This window comes from Pimephales promelas, chromosome 13 (genome assembly GCF_988280905.1).
Source record: "Pimephales promelas chromosome 13, fPimPro1.hap1.1, whole genome shotgun sequence".
In the NCBI taxonomy this organism is placed as follows: Eukaryota; Metazoa; Chordata; class Actinopteri; order Cypriniformes; family Leuciscidae; genus Pimephales; species Pimephales promelas.
Window position 1 is genome coordinate 35,580,613 of NC_142781.1, and position 27,399 is coordinate 35,608,011.

General features: G+C 36.7%; 2 protein-coding genes across 3 annotated transcripts in view; one reads left to right on the forward strand and one right to left on the reverse strand.

Moving 5' to 3' along the window:
* LOC148976892 (uncharacterized) overlaps positions 1 to 26,183 on the reverse strand; it is a 93,462-nt gene extending 67,279 nt beyond the window's left edge. The window contains exons 1-2 of one of the 2 annotated variants that reach the window (XR_016146109.1): positions 24,612 to 24,714; positions 23,407 to 23,480 (exon numbers count right to left, since the gene is read on the reverse strand). Coding sequence is in view for 1 of the 2 variants with exons in the window: in XM_089118981.1 (XP_088975107.1) it covers positions 23,407 to 23,480; positions 25,866 to 25,947 (156 nt within the window). In the remaining variant the exon portion in view is untranslated. Of the gene's footprint in view, positions 1 to 23,406; positions 23,481 to 24,611; positions 24,715 to 25,865 lie in introns of those variants that run through there. The other variant, XM_089118981.1, reaches the window with a different exon arrangement.
* Positions 696 to 3,363, forward strand: dio3b (iodothyronine deiodinase 3b). The gene has a single exon (XM_039690067.2). It carries the CDS (start codon positions 939 to 941, stop codon positions 1,764 to 1,766), a length of 828 nt encoding a protein of 275 aa, XP_039546001.2. The 5' UTR covers positions 696 to 938; the 3' UTR covers positions 1,767 to 3,363.
* Positions 26,184 to 27,399: the final 1,216 nt, after the last annotated feature.

Sequence of the window (27,399 nt, forward strand, 5' to 3'; positions counted from 1 at the left end):
GTTCATTAATTTATGATCGCAGTGAAAATACCTAGACCGGAAGACAAAAGACAACGAGCGCGGCTCTGAAAAGGGGCGGGGCTACATGAGGTCTATACAAGTAAAACAATCTGTATTTGAAAACAAAGTGTATTTTATTAATTCAAATAAAAATAGGCTATTCATTCAAATAAAAATTCATTCGAATTAAAATAAATAGTTAACTGTTGGGTTACTTTTAACCCAATGCATTGGGTTAAATAAATAACCCACGGTTGGGAAGATGCTGCTATTTCCTCCCCATAGTTGGGTTATTTTTAACGCAAAATTGTTTATTTTAATGTACAAATATATTTTTTTAATTACAAACTAAATATTGGGGAGTCTAGAATTTAAATATGTAATTGTGGACATAAATACCAAACACACAAGTACATATCTATTTACCCCAGCAGCCGGGTTATTACTAGAAATTACCCAACGATTTTAAACATTTTTGGAAAAATTACCAACTCTACACACAAATATGAGTAACTCTACACAAAAATAACCCTTCGTCCTTCAACAGTGGATATTGATGCGATGCATTTCCAAAGAAGAGCTGTCAAATAATCTAACAAGCAGCATGTTGCGTTTGGTCGCATCTCTCTCTCTCTCTCTCTCTCTCTCTCATCCAGACAGGAGAGTTGACGGGAGGTAATCCCCTCCATGTGAGGAGGCGGCACGGGTGTGTAGGCGTGTTGTTTTTCATTCAAATCCTTACTAGTCCTATAAAAAGCGGGACTCGGTTCTCGAAAAAGAGAGATAGATAGGTAGAGAGAGAGAGAGGGAGAGAGAGAGAGAGAGAGCGAGCGAGTGAGTGTGTGAGAGAGAGAGTGTGTGTGTGTGTGTGTGAGCGAGAGAGAGAGAGAGAGAGAGCGTTGAACGACACGACTGTATCTGTACCTGTCCGGACGGGGATGGAGATGCTGCATGGATCCGCAGGTGTCCAAACGGCGAAGGCGTTGAAAAACGCGGCGGTGTGTCTGATGCTTCTCCCGCGGTTCCTGCTCGCGGCACTGACGCTCTGGCTCCTGGATTTCCTATGCATCCGAAGGAAGCTTTTAATGAAGATGCGGGAAAGCGACATCGCGAGCCCTGACGACCCGCCGATGTGCGTGTCCGACTCCAACAAGATGTTCACGCTCGAGTCGCTGCGCGCCGTGTGGTACGGACAGAAGCTGGACTTCTTTAAAACGGCGCGTCTGGGCGGCGCGGCGCCCAACACAGAGGTGGTTCCGCTGGACAGCACGCGTCTGAGAGGCACGCGGAGGATTCTAGACTACGCCCGCGGGAGGAGACCTCTCATAGTCAACTTCGGGAGCTGCTCCTGACCGCCGTTCATGACGCGCCTGTCGGCGTTCCAACGCGTCGCACGGCAGTACGCGGACATCGCAGACTCGCTGCTGGTGTACATCGAGGAAGCGCATCCGTCAGACGGCTGGGTGAGCTCCGACGCGCCGTACCAGATCCCGCGGCACCGCTGCCTGGAGGACCGGCTCCGCGCCGCGGAGCTCATGAACCAGAAAGTACCGGAGTGCGCAATAGTCGTGGACACCATGGAGAACTCGTCCAACTCGGCGTACGGCGCGTATTTCGAGCGCCTGTACATATTAAAGGACGAGAAGGTCGTGTATCAAGGCGGGAGGGGTCCGGAGGGCTACCGGATCTCGGAGCTCAGAGACTGGCTGGAGCGTTACCGGAACGAGCTGGAAGCGTCAGGCGCGCCGGTGGTTGTGCACGTGTAAAAGACGCACGCGGATGGATGTTTGGATGTTTTCTCCACTTCTCTCGTGTCCTTAAGTCATCAAAACATGCACTCTTGTTTTAAGCGAACTTTGGGTCAGATATGGATAGACGCAGCCGTTGAAATTGCATTTTTAACCCAACGGTCGGGTTTGGTCATATTTGACCCAAAAATGTTTTTTGTTTTGTTTCATTTTTTTAGTGTAGTGACTGTTCTTCGCTCTTACCAACAGGGTCATTGAGTCCGGTTTGACTGGGATCTTTATAATGTTTAGCTTCTACGGATCAGTGTTTTTTGGTTCCACTTTAATCCATTTTAGACATTAAACCATAAGTAACTTTGCAAATACATGTCAACTAACTGTCATTATCAGATATTAATCAGATCGACATGTAGTTGCAAAGTTACTTATGGTTAAATCAATGTCTAAAGGGTACTATCGAAATAAAATGTGTTTTTTTTGGGTTCTTCGAAATAAGCTAATGTCTCTTTGGATAAGGATTTTGTTCTGAGCTTGAGCCAGGCTTGTTTTTAACCCGGGGTCCATCACCGTAAAGCCGTCTCCTCAGGTAGCCTAAAAATGGGTTACACACACCATTTACAAAGTCATTTAAAACAATTCATAACAGTTGCACATTTCACTTTGTTTACAGTGTGGACCCCTGGGAGAAAAAATAGTTTTTTTAAAATATATTTTCATTATATATATATATATATATATATATATAAGACAGATGGATGTTTTCCCATGCAATCTCTTGTGTCTTTATAATGAAGTCATTAGCTGTGTTCAAAACCTAATGTGAATGTGTGTTTTTTGTGTGTGCATTCTTTACATCATAGAAATGCTTTTTAGAAAAAAATTACACGCACACAAAAAAAAAAAGTTGTTTCATGTTTCAAAACAGGAGTAAACGTCAGATCCGGGGTTTTCTATGACATAAACATTCCGTTTAGAACTAAATGACGCTTTATGTTCTCAGTGAACGTTCTAAAGAGTGCTTGAGCTTCTCATGTGGGTCGAAACCCTTGATCTGGAGGACGAAGCGTCTCACGGACTGTGATAATGTGCAGGTTTTGAACACAGCCATCAAACCAGTGTCTTCAGCTGCTGCTACAGACTCTCACACACAATACTGCAGATGTTGGGTTTCTTTCACGCATACAGTTATCTAGACAGATGTTTAAGCGACCGCATGATAGCTGTTGTGCTTTTTGTGTTTTTATGTCAATCCAACCTGGCATTTTATTTGAAATATTGCAAAAACAGTATATCTATCTATCTATGACATATCCTATTTTTATTTTTGTATGGTATATTTCCCCTGTGAGCGTGTGTGTGTGTGTGTGTGTGTGTGTGTGTGTGTGAATGTGCGGCCAGGAGGCCGTTTCATTGTACTCTGGAGTTATTGTGAAGATCGGTTTTTAAAAGGATTTTAACCAGAAAACCGATACTGATGTAATTTGACACTAGAGTACAGGACAGAGAAATGGCCTCCAGACATATTGCCAAATGTTGTTTTGTAAATGGTGTATATTTTATTGAACACTTTTTTAAATAAATGGTAGAGCACCCTCTAAATCGGTTTGATCCATGATTTCTAAGTGACTCGGCTGGACCTGAAATGTGAAAAAAATAAACCATTGTGTGAAATATATCAATATAATGTGAGGTAAATAATGCATTTCTGTGAAAGTAAGATACATCAATACTTGTTTTTCCTGACTGTAATATTTCTTTGTATCTGAGACATTTTAACAAGCCAAACGTACCGTCAAATATCTCTCATATTGCCTGTTTACAGGGATGTAAAAGCAATGCTTTTAGCTTCAAAAATCATAATTAGGCATTGGGAAATTACGTCAAACATGTCAATTATGAAAAACATGCTAACTACCTCTCATTAGATTATTGACATGGCTAGTAAAATAAGTTGACATGCATTTGCAAAGTTACTTCTAGAATGCCGAAAAAGGGTTAGCGAAATGCAAATGATCCATGTTTAATGGTGTTGGATAAACCAAGCATCACTATTAATATTAGTTACAAGTTTTACAAGTTACACCCGACTAACTCGGCTGTCGAGGAATGTCTGGTGGAGTGAACTGTCTTTAGAGCTTTAACATGAGAAAGATGAGCGATCTTGGAGACACACTATACACTCTAAAAAAAACACTGGGTAAAGGGCTGGGTAAATATAGGACGGAACACATGTTGGGTTAATTTTACCCAGAAAATTGGGTTGTTATTTAAACCAAGAATATTGGGCTTTTACTATAACACTTGCTTATTTTTACTTCTCACATGAATTACCGTAATGATTACAGATGAACTTAACTCCTCTAAATGTTTATATAATACTCCACACAACCACTGAACATTTACAAGTAAATAAGTGTAATCGGCCAGTCTCTGTTATCCCGTTTCCACCGTAACGGCACTGGATCATGCGATCATAGCCCGTGATAAATAACTCAACTCCTGGGTTGTTACGTCTGACCCAGTAGCTGGGTAACACAAAAACTACTCAAACACTGAAAAAGAACACAAAAAAGAACACAAAAGGTTCAACAGGATTTGAGTAGAAAAAATAACCCAATTTCCCAATAATCAAAATCAGTGTAATGCACAACCTTGAGTGGATTATTGCAATAAAAGACAATAAATAGTCACATTTATTGCTATAGTTTTTTAGTTAGTTTAGTTGCAAATCAATGCATTGATATAGAAAAGGTGCGATATATCATTTATTTTTGTCATGAAGGGTCATTGTTATCGCATGTGTGAAAAATATTAAAATGCAAAAGTTTCACAAGCCCATGCAAAAGTTTATTGTGCGCATGTAAATGTTTCTCAAGCGCATGCAAAAGTTTCTAAAGCTCATGCAAAAGTTTCTCAAGTGCATGAAAATGTTTCTAAAGCGCATGCAAAAGTTTCTAAAGCTCATGCAAAAGTTTCTCAAGTGCATGAAAATGTTTCTCAAGCGCATGCAAAAGTTTCTCAAGCGCATGCAAAAGTTTCTCAAGCGCATGCAAAAGTTTCTCAAGCGCATGAAAATGTTTCTCAACCGCATGCAAATGTTTCTAAAGCGCATGCAAAAGTTTCTCAAGCGCATGCAAAAGTTTCTCAAGCGCATGCAAAAGTTTCTCAAGCGCATGCAAAAGTTTCTAAAGCGCATGCAAATGTTTCTCAAGCGCATGCAAATGTTTCTCAAGCGCATGCAAATGTTTCTAAAGCGCATGCAAAAGTTTCTCAAGCGCATGCAAAAGTTTCGTTTCTCAAGCGCATGCAAAAGCTTCTCAAGCGCATGCAAATGTTTCTCAAGCGCATGCAAATGTTTCTCAAGCGCATGCAAATGTTTCTCAAGCGCATGCAAATGTTTCTAAAGCGCATGCAAAAGTTTCTCAAGCGCATGCAAAAGTTTCTCAAGCGCATGCAAAAGTTTCGTTTCTCAAGCGCATGCAAAAGCTTCTCAAGCGCATGCAAATGTTTCTCAAGCGCATGCAAATGTTTCTAAAGCGCATGCAAATGTTTCTCAAGCGCATGCAAAAGTTTCTAAAGCTCATGCAAAAGTTTCTCGTGCGCATGCAAAAGTTTCTAAAGCGCATGCAAATGTTTCTCAAGCGCATGCAAATGTTTCTAAAGCGCATGCAAAAGTTTCTCAAGCGCATGCAAAAGTTTCTCAAGCGCATGCAAAAGTTTCGTTTCTCAAGCGCATGCAAAAGCTTCAAGCGCATGCAAATGTTTCTCAAGCGCATGCAAATGTTTCTAAAGCGCATGCAAATGTTTCTCAAGCGCATGCAAAAGTTTCTAAAGCTCACGTAAAAGTTTCTAAAGCGCATGCAAATGTTTCTCAAGCGCATGCAAATGTTTCTCAAGCGCATGCAAATGTTTCTAAAGCGCATGCAAAAGTTTCTCAAGCGCATGCAAAAGCTTCAAGCGCATGCAAATGTTTCTCAAGCGCATGCAAATGTTTCTAAAGCGCATGCAAATGTTTCTCAAGCGCATGCAAAAGTTTCTAAAGCTCATGCAAAAGTTTCTCAAGCGCATGCAAAAGTTTCTAAAGCTCACGTAAAAGTTTCTCAAGCGCATGCAAATGTTTCTCAAGCGCATGCAAAAGTTTCTCAAGCGCATGCAAAAGTTTCTCAAGCGCATGCAAAAGTTTCTCAAGTGCACGCAAATGTTTCTCAAGCACATGCAAAAGTTTCTAAAGCGCATGCAAAAGTTTCTCAAGCGCATGCAAATGTTTCTAAAGCGCATGCAAAAGTTTCTCAAGTGCATGCAAAAGTTTCTAAAGCGCATGCAAAAGTTTCTCAAGCGCATGAAAATGTTTCTCAAGCGCATGCAAAAGTTTCTAAAGCGCATGCAAAAGTTTCTCAAGCGCATGAAAATGTTTCTCAAGCACATGCAAAAGTTTCTAAAGCGCATGAAAATGTTTCTCAAGCGCATGCAAAAGATTCTCAAGCGCATGCAAAAGTTTCTCAAGCGCATGCAAATGTTTCTAAAGCGCATGCAAAAGTTTCTCAAGCGCATGCAAAAGTTTCTAAAGCGCATGCAAAAGTTTCTCAAGCGCATGAAAATGTTTCTCAAGCACATGCAAAAGTTTCTAAAGTGCATGCAAAAGTTTCTCAAGCGCATGAAAATGTTTCTCAAGCGCATGCAAAAGTTTCTCAAGCGCATGCAGAAGTTTCTCAAGCGCATGCAAAAGTTTCTCAAGCACATGCAAAAGTTTCTCGTGCGCATGCAAAAGTTTCTCAAGCGCATGCTAAAGTTTCTCAAGCGCATGCTAAAGTTTCTAAAGGGCATGCAAAAGTTTCTCAAGCACATGCAAAAGTTTCTCAAGCGCATGCAAAAGTTTCTCAAGCGCATGCAAAAGTTTCTCATGCGGAAGCAAAAGTTTCTCGTGCGGAAGCAAAAGTTTCTCAAGCGCATGCTAAAGTTTCTCAAGCGCATGCTAAAGTTTCTAAAGGGCATGCAAAAGTTTCTCAAGCGCATCCAAAAGTTTCTAAAGCACATGCAAAAGTTTCTCAAGCGCATGCAAAAGTTTCTCATGCGGAAGCAAAAGTTTCTTGTGCGCATGCAAAAGTTTCTCGTGCGCATCCAAAAGTTTCTCAAGCGCATGCAAAAGTTTCTCAAGCGCATGCAAAAGTTTCTCAAGCGCATGCAAAAGTTTCTCAAGCGCATGCAAAAGTTTCTCAAGCGCATGCAAAAGTTTCTCATGCGGAAGCAAAAGTTTCTCAAGCGCATGCAAAAGTTTCTCATGCGGAAGCAAAAGTTTCTCAAGCACATGCAAAAGTTTCTCAAGCGCATGCAAAAGTTTCTCAAGCGCATGCAAATGTTTCTAAAGCGCATGCAAAAGTTTCTCAAGCGCATGCAAAAGTTTCTCAAGCGCATGCAAATGTTTCTAAAGCGCATGCAAAAGTTTCTCAAGCGCATGCAAAAGTTTCTCATGCGGAAGCAAAAGTTTCTCGTGCGCATTCAAAAGTCTGTATTTTTTATTTTTGGAAATGGCTCATAACCCTTTACGTTTACGGGGCTCCATTGCACTGAGTAAGGTCGATTTGAACACGATATGCCTTATACTTTACCTATTAACAAATACAATTAATGTATTAGTAAATGTTGAAATAAATAGTAACTAAGATTAATAAATGCTGTAGACGTATTATTTATTCTTAGTTCATGTTAACTAAGGTAGTTAAATAATGAACCCTATTGTAAAGTGTTCCCATTATTATTGCATACTGTTTTATAATATACTGCAATACACTGAGGTGCAAATAATATCAGCCACAGAAGAGACTTCTATAAAAAAAAACATGGATTATTCCAATCTTCTCCATCCTTAAAATGCTGCGGTTCAATGTGTTTGACAAAAGAACGTCTATACCAGTGTTTAGACAAAGGAAAGATGTCTTGTCAGATTTTCCATGATGTTCTTGTCCTTATCAAACACTCGTCTGCAATCTGACAGGATGGAGTTTGTTGGAGCGATGATCCCGTTTCTGCGGCCCACACTCCGCTGATTGTTTAGTCTGCGTTTGAACAAAGAGCGAGAGAGATTGTTTGGGCCAGTTTCGGGGGGATGGATGGATGGATACGTGAGGCTTGAGTGCTTCATGATGGCTTTTGAATGAGTCTCTCTGAGTGCAGAGCAGCAGGAGATGTGATTAAGGCCCACGTGGCGCTCGTCCTCACGGCTCGATTTAATGTATTCAGTCCTCTTCTTTATCAGCCGGGCGAGGAGTCCTTTAATCTGCACTGCGTGTTCATCTCGCCAACACTATTCACCTGCTCACTCCTGTCGGTTGCCATCGACGATCCATCAGAAAAACAAGCTCAGGCAAAAACTAGGCTTCTCATTTCTTTCAGTTTTCACCACCCATCAATAACACCCATCAAGAACAGTAAAAGGTGAATTGTTTATAGACTATTAATAATAAAGGTTATGCAGCGATGCCATAGAGGAAACCTTTTTGGTTCCCCAAAGAACCTTTCAGTGAACAATTTTAAAATACACCAACATTCTATAAAGAACCTTGTGCGATGGAAAGATTCCAAGCATTTTAAAGGTTCTTCTGGTTGGTCAATCCAGTGGTGTTCGATCCAATGAGGTTCATTCTCGTGTTATTCAAGAACCAATGAGGTTCATTCTCGTGTTACACAAGAGCCAATGAGGTTCATTCTCGTATTACGCATCCCGTTTGAGCTTCAGCAAGAACCAATCAGGTTCATTCTCGTATTACGCATCCCGTTTGAGCTTCAGCAAGAACCAATCAGGTTCATTCTCGTATAACGCATCCCGTTTGAGCTTCAGCAAGAACCAATCAGGTTCATTCTCGTATTACGCATCCCGTTTGAGCTTCAGCAAGAACCAATGAGGTGCATTCTCGTGTTACGCATCCCGTTTGAGCTTCAGCAAGAACCAATCAGGTTCATTCTCGTATTACGCATCACGTTTGAGCTTCAGCAAGAACCAATGAGGTTCATTCTCGTGTTACACAAGAGCCAATGAGGTTCATTCTCGTGTTACACAAGAGCCAATGAGGTTCATTCTCGTGTTAGGCATCATGTTTGAGCTTCAGCAAGAACCAATCAGGTTCATTCTCGTGTTACACAAGAGCCAATGAGGTTCATTCTCGTGTTACGCATCACGTTTGAGCTTCAGCAAGAACCAATCAGGTTCATTCTCGTGTTACACAAGAGCCAATGAGGTTCATTCTCGTGTTACACATCCCGTTTGAGCTTCAGCAAGAACCAATGAGGTGCATTCTCGTGTTACACAAGAGCCAATGAGGTTCATTCTCGTGTTACACATCCCGTTTGAGCTTCAGCAAGAACCAATCAGGTTCATTCTCTTATTACGCATCATGTTTGAGCTTCAGCAAGAACCAATCAGGTTCATTCTCGTATTACGCATCACGTTTGAGCTTCAGCAAGAACCAATGAGGTGCATTCTCGTGTTACACAAGAGCCAATGAGGTTCATTCTCGTGTTACGCATCACGTTTGAGCTTCAGCAAGAACCAATCAGGTTCATTCTCGTATTACGCATCATGTTTGAGCTTCAGCAAGAACCAATGAGGTGCATTCTCGTGTTACACAAGAGCCAATGAGGTTCATTCTCGTGTTAGGCAAGAGCCAATGAGGTTTTAATATCTGATAATTGCCGTCTTAGTGTTGCTATATCTAGGTTTTTACCCTGTGAATGATAAATGTGCATTATAAAGTTCATAAAGTCTCATATCTAATAGGAAAGAACAACAGGAGCTTCATAAACAGTCTCTCTCTCTGTGTGTGTCTGTCTATATCTCTCTCTCTCTTGTAGAGTCATCCGCTCAAGCTCCTGCAGAAGAGACACAATATGAATTATTATGGTAAAAGATCACTAGATTAAAACAAAATGTCAGTGCCTCGGAGGCCTGTAACACTTTAAGCTCGCTTCTGATTCTGCAGAGGATTGTGCCATTTGACTGATTGTGTGTGTGTGTGTGTTTGAGAGAAAGAAAGGGGGGGGATTGTGTGTAGGTATGTGTGTGCCAGCATTTGTAAGTGTGTGTGTTTGTGTAAAAATGTGCATGACAAAGCAATCAATATTGATCAATTAAATAACAGCTTGCACATTTTGCAGTGGCAAATTCCATTGATGATATGAGTTGATTTCTCAAACTGTGTTCAGATTAAGAAGAGACCAAACAAAAGCCTGCAATCAAAAGTCAAAGATCTCAATACGAACTATGAACATGAATTTTGCAATTAGAATATTCCTCATTAAATTATTTTCTTTGTATATCAAACCCCAGATAAATGACAATATTGTTGGTATTTGCTAGAATCCATGATAATATGAAGTCCAGGACCTCCAACAAAAAAATAGGTCCACAACACTATAGACCCAGGAGTATATTTAACCGTGGGCATGGGGTACTTTTTAACTCTGTTTGGGTTTGAAGCCAAAAATCTACTTTTTTAGTTTCATCTGAACATGATGAAGATCTTCAACATTTGCCTAATGAATATGCTGGAGTTTGTTTTTGGAGGAGCGAAGAGGATTTTCCTTCAAACTCTCCCAATCAACATATGGTGATATTGGGGTTGTTTTATCATTTTTTTAGGCTTTCTGGCCCTGAGACTCAACCAATCTGTGCAATTCTCCATCTGTGATCCTTGAAAAGTCTTTGGCCACTTGAGCTTTCCTCATTGCTGTGCATTAAGACAAAATAAACACACGTCCCCCTTCCTGGCAGATCCAGAACATCTTTAGTTGATTGGAACTTCTTAAAGTCCCCCTTTTAATGTTGTTTATGTGTCTATGTGGTGTTTTTAATCCACTTTAACACACACCGTGTGTAAGTTGATAAGTGGACAGCATTGCTGAGTATTTCCTCCTTAAAACTGCAGTGAACCAAAGACAGTCTCAAAAACACACTTTGAAATCGCTGGTGTTTCTGACGTCACAAACCACCTTGTAACCAATCAGATCAACAAGTGATCGACAACCAGTGGATCTCTGAGTGAGGGAGTGGGGGTGGGGCTCATTTGCATATTCATAGAAACGTGCATACGAACTAGGGCAAGGGTGTCGAGTTACAACCTTTTATTAAAGATACTTTAAAGTCGGCGTGAAACAGAAGTTGAGATTGTCATTTTTTCCTTGTTGTGACATATATCCGAGTGAAACGGCTTCTGAAATTAGAAACAAATGTAGGGCGGGGCTTGATTTCGTCCTTCGGGAATTGAATAGATCGTTGGAGGTTTGGCGTTGCAAACAAAACGGAGGCAGATTTGAATGCGATTCTCTGAGAGGCGGTGCACCGATAGCCACACCCTCATCGGATCTGGCCACACCCTTTCGCCATTCCACGTGACCGAAATAGAAGAGAGGTCGTTTCGATGGGGGAGGGAAGGGTAATGTATTTGATTAAAGATTATAAGTGTACATGAATTTGTGAAAAAAATAATGAAGTGCACAGATAAATCATTTAAAATAAACACTTCAATATTACATATAAAAAGAAGAGTTGTCAAATTTGATTTCATGCTGACTTTAAAGGAGTAGTTCACTTTAAAAAAAACGTATTTACTCGCCCCCGTGTCATCCAAGATGTCCATGTCTTTCTTTCTTCAGTCGAAAAGAAATGAAGGTTTCTGATGAAAACATTCCAGGATTTTCAATATAATGGACTTCAATGGGGACCAAACGGTTCAAGGTTTCAGTGCAAACTGTTCAAAGGGCTTTAAACGACACCAGACGATGAATAAGGGTCTTATCAAGCGAAACGATCGCTCATTTAATAAATAAATAACAAATTTTCCGTGTCATTTGGTTCATTCAACAAACGAATTGACTCGGGAAAAGATTTGTTCATTTTGATGAACAGGAGAGTCACGAACGCGCATCACACAGAGCAAGGCGAGCATTTGAACTTATAAAACTTAAACTTTATTTATTTTTTAAATGATAAGACCCTTATTCATCATCTGGAATCGTTTAAAGCCCTTTGAACAGTTTGCATTGAAACTCCCTTTTGGACCCTGAACCGTTTGGTCCCCATTGAAGTCCATTATATGGAGAAAATCCTGGAATGTTTTCATCAAAAACCTTCATTTCTTTTCGACTGAAGAAAGAAAGACATGGACATCTTGGTGATCAAAGATGAGTTTTAAGAGATAAAATGATTGACTGCAGGGATTACCCTGAAGGTGAAAATGGGAATATTTTCTTACAGCCACTTTCTATTTTGTGACGCTCTACAATCAATTTTGTCCACGTCTGTTTTATATACAAAAAAAATTTTTTGCAATGTTTTTTTGTTGTTGTTTCTGTAGAGATTAAAGTCTATGCTGAACGACTGCTAACAGGTGATGTCCCGCGAGGGCCGTTGAAGGGAATCTGCTATTGCGATCAGCTCAAAACATCTCAAAAACATGCTCTCGGTGCATTAGGGCAAGAGAATCAATCACATAACCTCGCGCTCAGGTCAACAAACCAACAAAACATCTGAGGCTTGAACAAATGCAGGATTACGTCCTGAAGAAAACAAGGTCCCTCTATGCGTTCGGGCCTTCACGTTCACATATGCAAAAAAAACTAGGGCAAGTTCTCAATAAAAGCACGGGCTCTGAATAACTCCAGATTGGCTGAAATGAGCTAAACAAATTAAGTGGCAAATGGGGCCAGATGATGTTGTTGTTTTTGGCTGGATTTGAGCTCAGGGATTGTGTTGAGACACTCCAGCGCCCTACATTTGCTGAAAGGTTTCTGATCTTGAACGGCTCCTGCGCTAGTCATATGATTACCTTGAGCCACCCCGCGTATCTTCCCATAATAGAGCATTTAATCGGGTAACGCTTGTATGATTACATGCCAGAGACTCGGTCATCATGCCCTCACTCATTTACAAGTGCGTTTTATATTTATAAAACTACAGCTCCTGTTGACGGCGTTTGATGTGAAGGATTATTATGTTGCCTGACACCTTAAATGACCGTGAGAATATGCTGTAACGACGATAATACGTTTTTAAAAACTATGGACACTGTAATACACGATTGTTTTATGAGTTCATGAGTTCTTTTTACTGGCTTTTAGTGATAGAGAGTCGAGATGTGGCGCAATAGATGTTCTCTGCATGTCATTATCGATAACAAGTACCTAAGGCTTATCTTTGTTGAGCTGTAAAGTTCTGAGACATCCACAATTATATGCTCTCTATTCCCTCCAGTTGGTTGGAAATTGATTTGTGGGCATCTGGTGCAAGTTAACGTTGAGCGTCATCTAAATACTGGTGAAATTAAATATTGCATTGGTTAATTACCAGCTAAAGGAAGCATGTATAAGTTAAATAATAGCGGACCCAACACTGAGCCTTGAGGAACACCATAAGAAATGACGTGACGCTGAAGGTACGACGGTCCGATAATCTGGCACAAATTCACACAAACTTATAACGGTTTTGAGCAACGAGCTTCCAGGCAAACTTTCTGACACTATGACAGTGTTTTGTTATCTCAAAATAGATGGTGTTGTTGAGTGAGAATCAAATGCATGTATTGGTCTGGTCCGCAGTCGTATCACAGTTGTGATAGTTTGCAAACTGGCTTCAAGACTGGTAATATATTTACCCTCTGGTGCTCTTCGGTCACTTTTGACCGAAACATTGTATGTGTTTTTTTTTTTTTTTTTACTTCATTGGAATGGTACGAAACTTGGTAAAGGTTTCGTCTCTTGCTGTGTGAACACACACATACACTGTAAAAAAATATTTGCAAGATTTGTTATCACAACATATTTCCTTTTGTCAAATCAACTTTATAATAATTTATTTAGTTGAGATAACTTATTATTTTGAGTTTCTGATGATTAAATTAATCTCCTTCATTGCATTAACTCACTTTTTCCAGTTCAATCAACTTAAAATTTTAAGGCAACCCAGGTTACTTACTTTTTTAAATTAAACCAACAATATTTTTACAGTGTAGTAATCACATTTTTTCTTTTGTCAAATCAACTTAAATAATTTATTTAGTTCAGATAACATATCATTTTGAGTTTCTGATGGTTAAATTAATCTCCTTCATTGTATTAACTCACTTTTTCCAGTTCAATGAACATACAATTTTAAGGCAACCAGGTTGCTTACTTTTTGAAGTTAACCAACAATATTTTTTACAGTGTAACTCATGGCCGTGATGTGAACAGGTTTAATGGTGCTCCTCGTGTCAGAAATGCTGCATTGGAAATGAATGGAGAGTTTCCTCTAGTGGAAGCGTTTGGAACTGCAGCCGAACACTCAAAAGTTGATCAACCTCAAATTTTAGATTTATGGCTTTGATTTTCTAGCAGTTTTACAGTAAAACGTGTTTTTGAAAATGTATTGCATATACAAATTTTAAATAGCATTTTTGTGCATTTTTCATAACAATACACGTAAAATTCTGTTACTTTAAGTTCATTTTTTAAAACTTTTTTTCACTTCTGCCGAGTGTCGTCTTTAAAAAGAGATTTTAAATCATTAAGATGGAAATTAAATATTATAAGTATTAAATAAAAAGACATTAAAATAAAATATATTACGTTCATTTCATTGACACAAATTTCAGTCATTTTTGTCCGACACGCAAAGAGCGATAAACTGAAAAAAAAAATAAAAATAAACTAAATTCAAAACTATAATAATCAACATACAACGTGTAACGTCAACGAGGCAGAGAATTTATTTTGTATTCTTATAAATAAATAAAAATTTATTTATTTGCACCCTGAAACTTAATTAGTTTTTAGAAATGTACTGTGTTTAAAAATCAATTCAACACAATCTAAAGCCAATATGAATATATGTTACACTGCAAAACAAGTGGAAACATATTTCTGCTGTTGGGAGAACTGTCATTATCAGTGACCTTTGCCCTCTGTTCTTTTGCCCAACTGAAACAAGGTCACAGGTCAAAGATCTGTGTGATTACAGTGACAGTAAATATAGTAATTAGTTTGGCAAACACACACACACAACACAGATAACAGTAATGCCAGAATAGATTGAGCAAGTGTGGACATGTGAACGTTGGTTAATAATCTCTCTCATTATTTCATTTGTTTAGCCTCTATTTATCCGCTATACTCCCCAAAAACACACAAAAGAACAGCCTGGGAACCAGTTAAGACCAGTCAATCAGCTTAGGCTGCTTTAAGATGGCTTTATTTTTCCTCAGGAACAAGTTCCTTAGAAACTTGATTTTACTTTCCCTCATTTTTGACCAATACATTTTCACTTTTTTTCTACATCGGAATTGTACAAAATTAGGAGCATTTACAGAATAGTAAAGGTTAAGCACTTGCTGAGGACACACACACACACACACACACAGATTTCCTCTAGTGGAAGCGTTTGGAACTGCAGCCAAACACACTCTCACTGAACGCTCGTTTACTGAGAGATCGGCTCACATGCGGACACACTTGTTCAGCTTTATGGCTTTGGTTTTCTTGCAGTTTTACAGTGAAATATGATTTGTAAAAAAAAATATTTATTTAATATAAAAATTGAAAAATAGTACTTTTGTGCATTTTTCCCTAAAATTTTTAAATAATTGTAAAAATTGAAAATAGTACTTTTGTGCATTTTCCTTAAAATTTTAAAATAATTGTAAAATTTGAAAATAGTACTTACATGCATTTTTCCTTAAAATTTTAAAATAATTGTAAAATTGAAAATAGTACTTTTGTGCATTTTCCCCTAAAATTTTTAAATAATTGTAAAAATTGAAAATAGTACTTTTGTGCATTTTCCCTTAAATTTTAAAATAATTGTAAAATTTGAAAATAGTACTTTCATGCATTTTTCCTTAACATTTTAAAATAATTGTAACATTGAAAATAGTACTTTTGTGCATTTTTCCCTAAAATTTTTAAATAATTGTAAAAATTGAAAATAGTACTTGTGCATTTTTCCTTAAAAAATTAAAATAATTGTAAAAACTGGAAATAGTACTTTTGTGCATTTTTCCCTAAAATTTTAAAATAATTGTAAAAATTGAAAATAGTACTTTTGTGCATTTTTCCTTAAAAAATTAAAATAATTGTAAAAATTGGAAATAGTACTTTTGTGCATTTTTGTTTTACCCTAAAAATATGGATTTAAAAAATAAATAATTGCATGTACGTCTAATGCAATATGAGGGTTAAGATATCCCAGAAAAACACATTTTTACTCCCTGTTTGGTTTGAAAAATGTGTCTCACTCTAAAAAGCCTGAAACTGTGTCATAAATAAAGGGAATGAAACAAGCTTCCCTTTTTTCGGGCGAGAGACACAGAGACTCGGACCGGTTTTGGTCTCGCATCTGCATCCCACGTTACCATGGCAACCATGTTGCTATGAGATCAATCTATCTGTGCCATAATAGAAAGGCATCTTTGTTAAAAAGGTGTGTGTGTGTGTGTGTGTGTCCTCACTCCTGTGGAAATCACTCTAATATGAAGATCTGATGCTCTATTATTATTAGAGCTCAATTATTAGTATCATTATTTTAATGATTGTGCTGTTTAAAATTCTGGTGGAAACCGTCTCCTTACTCAAACTTTGCCTGGTAATATATCAATGTTTCCACAGAATATATAATCATAACTGTGTCTTGATCATCAGATCCTCATATTAGAGTGATTTGTGGAGGATCATGTGACACTGAAGACTGGAGTAATGATGATGAAAATCACAGGAATAAATGACACTTGACTATATATTCACAGACATTGGAATAATATTTGACTATTTTACTGTAAATAAACGCAGGTTTGGTGAGCAGACTCATCACTGGATCAAGTTCTCTCTCTGAGAATTTCACGTCTTATATGAATGTGATCCAGTTTTTCTCCAGCGGGCGCGAGCGAGCTCTTGAAGACGAGATATTCTGGGTTATGTAAAGTCGTGGACTGGCAGCATCAGATGTTCAGGGTTTCTCTCTGGGAAGCTCTTTAGCATCTATTCATTCGTCTGATCCGTGAGGAATAAAGCATCTGGTCTAATGGAAGCGGCATGATGCCCATTATTCATAACGTGGAGACGCAAAGCTTCCCATCTCTGCTGCTCACACACACACACAGCAGAGGTTTACTGTGCACAGCGCTGACGCGTTTCCGGCAGGGTCGCGGGAGAGTTTGAGCCGAAACATATTGTAGACGAGTGTGTTTCTGACGGCTTTAATGCTCAGAGGAAATCTGCTTATTCCCTATGATGACCCCGCCGTGACCCCTGTCCATCTGTGGCTTCTTCCGGCCTGCACAGGATTACACACCGCTTATTATCTTTATTAACATGACATAGCTGCATAGAAGACACCCGAGCACACAGAGCAAATATATACAGGCAAACCTAAACGTATTCAGACATCTTCCATATTTTTCACATCTAATTGTAATAACATAAGTAGCTAATACTCCTTTACAGTATATTCCTTCAGAAATCCCTCTAATATGATGATTTGCATTGCAAGACAAGGTCATTAATACGAGTCCCAGCTCATAAATAAGCATAACTATGAGACAATGCCAGAATAGTACAAGCGAAAAGCAAGAATTATTTATCCTTCCTGAAATGTATTTTTAATCAAATAATTTTGGACCAAAAAAATGGCCGTTTGATATAATTAAAAACTATTTATATTTATATAAATGTACAGTATTTTGAAATATATAAAAGGCAAATAATTCACAAATAAGTGATTTTAAAATTTAAATAATGGGCATATAATTTACAGTTATAAAAATATATTTTGCTCTACACTCTCTGGTACAAAAGCTGTCACTGGGGCTGTACCTTTACAAAAGGTATTTGTACCCAAAGGCTGCATAGTGGTACCTTAGTGGTACATATTAGTACCTAAAATGTACATATTACCACCTAAAAATGGACATATTAGCTCATGAAATGGACGTATTAGCACCTAAAATGTATATTAACACTTAAAATGTACATATTAGCACCTAAAATGTACATATTAACACTTAAAATGTACATATTAACACTTAAAATTTACATATTAGCACCTAAAATGTACATATTAACAGTTAAAATGTACATATTAACACTTAAAATTTACATATTAGCACCTAAAATGTACTTATTAGCACCTAAAATGTACATATTAACACTTAAAATGTAGATATTAACACCTAAAATGTACTTATTAGCACCTAAAATGTACATATTAACACTTAAAATGTATTTATTAGCACCTAAAATGTACATATTAGCACCTAAAATGTACATATTAGCACTTAAAATGTACGTATTAACACCTAAAATGTACTTATTAGCACCTAAAATGTACATATTAGCAATTAAATTTTACATATGACTTCAAATGTACTTATTAGCACCTAAAATGTACATATTAGCACTTAAATTTTACATATTACTTAAAATGTACATATTAACACCTAAAATGTACTTATTAGCACCTAAAATGTACATATTAACACTTAAAATGTACTTATTAGCACCTAAAACGTACATATTAGCACCTAAAATATACATATTAACACTTAAAATGTACATATTAACACCTAAAATGTACTTATTAGCACCTAAAATGTACTTATTAGCACCTAAAATGTACATATTAACACCTAAAATGTACATATTAAGACTTAAAATGTACATATTAACACCTAAAATGTACATATTAGCAATTAAATTTTACATATTACTTCAAATGTACTTATTAGCACCTAAAATGTACATATTAGCACTTAAATTTTACATATTACTTAAAATGTACTTATTAGCACCTAAAATATTAGCAATTAAATTTTACATATTACTTAAAATGTACATTATTAGCACCTAAAATGGACAAAAGTTGACAGCTTTTGTACCTTCTTTTGTTGAGTGTATGTTAGTATTTTTTACTGTAGATTTACAAAAAAACACATCAGAAGTATATATATGAAGAGTTCAGATGCAAAAGCCTCTAAATGCCATTTGAAATTCTCTTCTAGAATAATCATTTTTATCAAGCTTGTATATTTAAATTCAGTAATTTCACTTAAATGGCAATTAATAGGTAATTATCATTGCCATTTAAGTGAAATCACTGAACTTAAATATACAAGCTTGATAAAAATTAACATTCTTGAAGAAAATTTCAAATGGCATTTAGAAGCTTTTGCATCTGAACTCTTCATTTTATCATTTCTGTTTCCTGGGAACAGCATGAGCGAGACGGATATCCGGCTGTTTTAATCCACATTACAGTGCGAGGGGAATGAAGGTTTCCTGAGGATAACTTCCGTCACGCCGATAATATCCAGTAATCCAACAGATCCGGGGAATGGCGAGGATCACGATTAGTTCTTCGTCGACGTCAAATCAAACTTATTTGTGGCGTCGGGGATCAGTCGGTGGTTTTCCGGCGTAATCCAGCTGTGAACGAGGGAATCACGCCTGATCCCAAACATCACCCTATAATCCAGTTCACGAGGTCACGACCTCAAACTAAGTGCTGTACACTTCACTGACTCATCCATGCACACTCTAAACCACAGCTACACTACACTACACTTACACTACATGTGATGCAGTTCAAAAAATCTATTTAGGAGAAGTATAATATATATTTATTAGTATAGTATATTTATTTATTCATATATATAAATATATTTATATTTATTATATTTATTAGTATAATATATATTTATATATTTATTAGTTATAATATATGTCTATTAGTATAATATATATGTATTAGTGTCAAATGATTAAAATATTTAATCGTGATTAATCGCATTAGTTAACTCACGATTAATCGCACATTTTTATCTATTCTAAATGTTAGTATAATATATATTTATATATTTATTAGTTATAATATATGTCTATTAGTATAATATATATGTTTTAGTGTCAAATGATTAAAATATTTAATCGTGATTAATCGCATTAGTTAACTCACGATTAATCGCACATTTTTATCTATTCTAAATGTCTCTTGATTTCTTTTTGTCTCATTATATTTTCTCATTTTAATGCTCTTCTCAACATGGAAAAGTGGATCGGCTTGCTTTGTGCAAATGTTTTTTATCGTCAACAACATTGGCATAAACTGTGTTCAGTTTCACACTAACATACTCACTTGGAGCAAATAATCTCTCACACGACGATGAAACACTGTCCATCAATAAAAGAGTGAAAGAAATACTGACGAGGTGTGCTTGGAAATCAAGTGGTATTTATAAAAAATCTGAGAACATAACTGAAGATATTATAGTTATATTGATTCTCAAGTAGATTGATTTAATATTTTTTTGATTTTGAGTTCAGACTTTATCCAGTCTGTTAAACCCATTTTAGGAGCTTTATATTTCCTCACTTCTTAAAACCCATAAACACAGCCAAAACACACCGGACTGCTCGATACTCATGTCTTTAGTCATCTTTCTAAAGCTAATTTGGCATTTGACATGTCATGACCTCCACCATCGGGGTCACCAGTGGCGTAATGCACAAATAAGAGACAAAGCAATCTCACTGCTGCCTCATTCCCAGTATTGTGACGTCACCTACATCCATTTATGCCTTTGCAAAACATCTTGGAAATTGCATTTGTTGGTAATGCACATCACAAGTTTACTGAAAACAGGGAAGATGCCGCATTCTGGGAAGATTATTCCCAGAGATATTGCGAGACAGCTCTGGAAAATAGTGCGAGTGCCTGAAAAACTGTAGATTTCACTGAAAAATAAAATAAAGCAGCACTGTTGAGAGGCAGGTGGACATATAAAGAGCTAAAGGTGCTAACGGAGCGCCTCCTAGTGGAGACTGCAGGATTACAGCAACATCCATTCAAAGGCTGTTCACTTGATGGCAACTGTGCAAATCTCCGTCAGAGGGTTTCAAGGCCTAACAATATGTTGTTTTTGCCGTGAACTAGAGGCATCCAGAAAATTAAAATACAGGGCATGTAAATGTATTTACTGAAATATGCTATGGTGCATGAAATGAGGTGGTTAAATGGAAATAATTAGAAAATGACAAGCTATTTAAGAGGACGCAAGCCTGAAAGAAAGCTAAATGAGTGAATTCATAAAGCTTCACTAATCAGACATTATGTAAAGCCAAATTGCTTTGGTTACATTTTCCAACCGTTGCAACTGTAGATTGCGGACATGAAGATTATTGCTCTTTCAGGACTTTAAGGAAAACTCCTAAGGAGAAATAAAACAAACACATGTACGTAGTAGAAAAATAATAGATCAACTTTTCACTCAGAAATTGCTTGAAAATTACAAACAACAGAAAGTAACAATGATTGAATTGTTATATTTTCAAATAAAAAGTAAAATAATACTAAAAAGAATAATCAAAAGTACCAACAACTATGTATAAATAATGTAACAAGTAACAAATTTGAATAAATAATGCAACAAGTAACAACAAATATGTATAAATAATATAAAAAGAGTAACAGTAACAACGATGTATAAAAAATGTGTTAAGCAATTATATGTTTAGTTTTAAAGTGAAAAGAAACAGCAACCATAATAAATTGTCTAGTTTATGTTTATTTTAAGATTTTTTTTATTTAGTTTGATAGATTTTTGTTTTGTTTTCTTAAAAAAAGACTTTAATTATTTGTTTTGTGAAAAGAAACAGCCACAAATTAAATTCCTTTTGGTCTGTTTTATGTTTTTTTTTTTTGTTTGTTTGTTTTTTGTTTGATCGATTTTTGTTTTGTTTTCATAAAAAAAGCCTTGGAATTTTTTGTTTTGTTTTTAAGTGAAAAGAAACGCCAACAATAATTAATTTTTGTCTGTTTTATGTTTGTTTTGTTTTTTTGTTTCGTTTGATGGTTTATTGTTTTCTTAAAAAAAGACTTGGAATTATTTGTTTAGTTTTGAAGTGAAAATAAACAGCAACGATAATTCATTTTTGTCTGTTTTATGTTTGTTTTGTTTTTGTTTGAGAGTTTTTTTTTTTTGTATTTTCTTAAAAGACTTGGAATTATTTGTTTAGTTTAGAAGTGAAAAGAAACGCCAACAATAATTTATTTTTTGTCTGTTTTATGTTTTTTTTGTTTTCTTAAAAAAGACTTGGAATTATTTGTTTAGTTTTGAAGTGAAAAGAAACCGCAACTATAATTAATTAGTTTGTTTCATGTTTGTTTTATTTTTTGTTTCATTTGATGGTTTTTTGTTTTCTTAAAAAAAGACTTGGAATTATTTGTTTAGTTTTTAAGTGAAAAGAAACCGCAACGATAATTCATTTTTGTCTGTTTTATGTTTGTTTTGTATTTGTTTGATAGTTTTTTGTTTTTTCTTCTAAAAAGACTTGAAATTATTTGTTTAGTTTTGATGTGAAAATAAACAGCAACGATAATTCATTTTTGTCTGTTTTATGTTTGTTTTTTCAAATCAAAAGCAGCAGTATCAGCTCTATTCTGACAAGAACAAGCATATCAACATTGTCATATCCACTAGCATGCCAAACACTCAGAGAGTCATGACAGAAGTCTTTTGTCTTTCCTCCAGGCATGCGCTGGTGTCTTCTGCATTTAATGACAAGCAAAAGAAGCATAAACGCTAATGTGTGTTGAGCGATGACGCGTCACTTAATTGCGCATCCTTTTTTCGGCAACACTTTATGAGTCAGAGATCTGCAGGTTTTTCCAGTCGCAGTCACGTTCCTCAGTTCACCTCGAAAGACTCAGAGTTAGAGTCCAGCTCCAAACCAGCACGTCTAAAAGCCATGGCGTTCGCATCACGCCGAAAGTAGGTCAAGAGAAGCTCATCTGACTGCAGATACAGGCTCTCTCTCTGATGCAGGTCTGGGTCACACACACTCCAGTCACCTCAACTGAACCCGACACACACAGAGACTGAGGCTGTGTGTTTGATGCCTCTCTCTGAACGACCAGAGACAGGGAAAATGGACACACACTCTAAAAAACAAAGCTGGGTTGACCCAACTTTGGGTCAAATATGGACACACCCACTGGATAGGTTACATTTTTAAAAATCCATTTAAACAATTTTAAATTAAAAATTAACCCAACATTTGGGTTTGTCCATATTTGACTCAAAATTGTATTAAAACAACCCAACATTTCTAAGAGTGCATCCTTTTTACAAATGTTCAACGTCAGGAATATGATGGATGATCTCGCCTGAATCTGATTGGTCAGACACGATTCTGACGCGTGTTGCTATCCCAAACAAATAAAATTGTCATTTCCACCAGTTTTATGTTATAGGAAGATATTTCTCCCAGGAAATTCAAATAGTAATTTTGCAATCTTCTATCTATCAATCGATCGATCTATGTATCTATGTATCTATCTATCTATCTATCTATCTATCTATCTATCTATCTATCTATCTATCTATCTATCTATCTATCTAACTATCCACCCATCGATCTCTCGATCTATTTATCTATCTAAATATCTATCTCTATATTTAATTTCAACATTTACTAATACATTATTAAAATCAAACGTTGTTTTAACATGAATGCACTGTGAACATGAACAGCTGTGTTTTTATTAAGATTAATAAATAGTGTAATAAGTTAATTAGTCATTATTGGTCAACACATGAACTAATGAACTATATATGTGTGTGTGTTTCCCCTGTTGAGAGCGCACCTGAGCGTCACGGGTCGAGTCCTCGCAGTCCGGAGGGCTTCGGCTCCATCTTCTGTCACACCGGAGAACTGTGTCTGCAAATGAATAAGAGAAAGTCTACTTTATGTGGAATATCAATGAGAATTGTGAGCAAAATATGGACAAATTCTTCACTTTTCTATTCTGTGTCTGTGGTCTCTATTATGCAGAAACCACCTAAAAATACACCGTCTCTCGTTTCCTTTGGTTTATATACTGACATCTCCTCAAGTCATCACAGTTTACTTTATTCTGCTCTCCTCACTCACATAATAGTGTCCTGATCACACTAGTAAAAAACATTAAAAATTAAATCTGGTGTCTGAATAATGTTTGGTTTGACTGTATATCAAACACATATTGAGTTTTTATCCATAATCACGTTTCATTTAGCCTATATTCAATTCACATTATCTGTATAGCTCTTTTCACAATACACATCATTTAAAAGCAGCTTTGCAGAAAGTGCATGAGTCCACATTACAGTGTACAATGATCTGTTATCAGAAATATACATATGGAAAATCACAGTTAGTTTAAACAACGGAGTGATTTAATGCAGAAACGATGGATTGTACGCGTTTAATTGATTAGTGTTGTTTGATCTCGTTATTCCTGATATCTATGAACAGTCCAGTAATTCCCCTTTGGCTAAGCCACGCCCTAGAATGCAGATTGACCAATCACAGCGCAGCCGAGAACGAGCTCCCTCAGAGGTCCGACACTCTTTCACACACAGCACAGCCTCCATTGACTTTCAACACAGGCGTCTCATATTTTTGGGCTCGGCAGGCTATTACCAAAATAAAAAGTTTTATCCAAAATATGGATACACGTTGTGCCTGGGGCATTTGTAACACAAATACGCGTTTCCCCGAGAGGTTGGAGAGGGGTGTCCGATTTTTCCCTTCCCAAAACCGAAGTCAAATCCTGACAAGTGTCGTGTTTGGATTAAACTGTAAACGTCCTCAGTCATCTAAACCCCTCAAAGATCAACAAGCACATCTTTTTTGCTTCTAACCTTGAGTGTGAAGTTATACTAGTCAAACCGTTTCAGGTGATGATTTTACGGTGGCCGAGAGAGCTCACCGCGCTGCAACCTGACGTGTGCAACTATAAAAACGCATTCAAATACAAAAATACATCGGCAAATTAAGAAAAACATCTTCATCAGTTCCACAACACACCTGTGCTCCAAGTACTCACAACACATCCAAATACAGAAACGCGCTGCAAATAACACGGTCCACAACGGAAATGTTTCCGGGGAACCAAATAAGTGACGGACCCGACTAGAACCACCGGACGTGCTTAGAGCAAAAAAACCTTTATTGACAAGAAGTCAAAGCATATATTTTTTTTTATAAATAAACTATACAAATAAACTATACTAGTAAAGTAATATTGTATATATATATATATATATATATATATATATATATATAAGTTCGTCTATACTCCTTGGAGTCCTTGCTTACTCAAAATTCTACTTTATTTAATTTCTTTTGACTTTCCCCCCGCAAAACACCGAGATTCAAATTATTATGACATACAACTTGTGTACAATATACAACATGTGTTAATAATATGTTCAATGTCATCACAATACAAATGAGAAAAGAACAATGATCTGAAAACTAAACTAAATAAATAAATAAAAAGATCTAGAAGAACATGAAGGCAAGATATTAATCAGTTATACAAATAGTTTAATTTTATGTTTAAATTTTATAAGACATTTCCTAAAAATGTTAGGTAATGTATGGCACTGACATACAGATATACAAAACGGATATTTTAACAGATTTTTATAAAGTAAAAATAAAAAATGAATAATTTATTTGCAACCGTTATGTTAATCATTATATTTCTGTCGTCAGAACAGATACAGCTGATGGACAAAGTGCTGCGTTGTTACGTTGTCTGTTGTTGCTCCCTTCATCAAATTCCAAAAATGAACACTAGTGTCATGCTCACGCCAAATTCCCACTTGAAGAGCTTTGCCGTCTGCCCTTTGAAGAGAGTAGGGCATAGGGAAGCTCACGAGCAATAAGCAAGTCCCAGTCGGGTCCGTCACTTATTTGGTTCCCCGGAAACATTTCCGTTGTGGACCGTGTTATTTGCAGCGCGTTTCTGTATTTGGATGTGTTGTGAGTACTTGGAGCACAGGTGTGTTGTGGAACTGATGAAGATGTTTTTCTTAATTTGCAGATGTATTTTTGTATTTGAATGCGTTTTTATAGTTGCACACGTTTTTTTGAATTTGCATTCGTCTTCGTCAGGTTGCAGCGCGGTGAGCTCTCTCGGCCACCGTATGATTTCGGTTCTCATACCGGTTGTTGATACGCTAGCACACACTGCTAGTGCTAATCAATAAAACGTTTTACTCGTGTAGTCCGTTTGCTTTGTAATAACGATTAAAGAAGTGAAAAGAGACCTACCCAGCTTTGCATGAACAGTGTTGCTCCCTGATATTGTTAGTCCCAGCCTCCGTCTCGAGTAGTAGGAAATGCGGTGGTTCATTTTTTGACGGTGAGCAGTCACGTTATGCTTTTGCCTCTATTTTGGATGCCTTGTTTATTGCGTTTCACCTGTTTGTCTTGAATATAGCCTTCGTACGCATATTGCAGCCCCTTTGCCTACTTCTATTCGACACTTTATTTGCTGCTTTATAAAAGTTTGATAACATTTCAGCAGGAAGAGCTGTTACAGCATACGCCATGTTGATACCAAACCAGAGCCCAGAGGAAGTTTGACGGATGTAGCAACAGTAACTAGGGGGGCGGGGCTTAGCCCTGCGTCTTCGAAGGCGAACGGTCTTCCCGGATCTACTTTCTTGAGGATGGATCTTCCACTCGAAAATTTCTGCCCTTTTTCCTGGGATTCTTCCGAGCTTTTCCTTCTGTTCAGTCTGATGTACATTTACATTTAATCATTTAGCAGACGCTTTAAAGGAGTAGTTCACTTTTTAAAAATAACTTTTGCTGATAATTTACTCGCCCCCGTGTCATCCAAGATGTCCATGTCTTTCTTTCTTCAGTCGAAAAGAAATGAAGGTTTTTGATGAAAACATTCCAGGATTTTCTCCATATAATGGACTTCAATGGGGTCCAAACGGTTCAAGGTCCAAAAGACAGTTTCAGTGCAAACTATTTAAAGGGCTTTAAACAACACCAGACGATGAATAAGGGTCTTATCTAGGACCCTTCGAGTCATGACTCGAAAAAATATTCTTACATTTTGATGCATTTGAGCTTATAAAACGTATACTTTGTTACTTATTTATTAAATGAGCGATCGTTTCGCTTGATAAGACCCGTATTCATCGTCTGTAATCATTTAAAGCCCTTTGAACAGTTTGCACTGAAACTGTCTTTTGGACCTTGAACCGTTTGGACCCCATTGAAGTCCATTATATGGAGAAAATCCTGGAATGTTTTCATCAAAAACCTTAATTTCTTTTCAACTGAAGAAAGAAAGGCATGGACATCTTTACGGAGTAAATTATCAGCAAAAGTTTTTTTTTTTTTTAAATGAACTACTCCTTTAACAGGCACCGGTTATTGACAATATTGACATGTAAAAATTAGTAACTCAGTCCCCCTGTGGTCAATCATTTTATCCCTTAAAACTCATCTTTGATCACCGCAATAACATATTTAAATGTTTTTCCTTGAAAAAAAGTCTTAAAATATATCTTATAAAATATATCTTATATCTCGCAATTCTGACTTTATATCTAGCAATTCTGAGATAAAAATTCACAAAAAAATACTTCACTTCATAATTAAAATAACAAATTCTAAAATAATCAACAAAAGCCTATGTTAAGAGAAGGAAGATTTTTGTAATTGTAAAATGTTTGTCACTTAATCACTGAAATGTTGAAAAAACAAAAGTAAATGAATTTTTCTCAGAGCTTCTATAAAATGATTTGTCATTAATTCAGTTTAGATTTTGCACTCAGAAACTTCA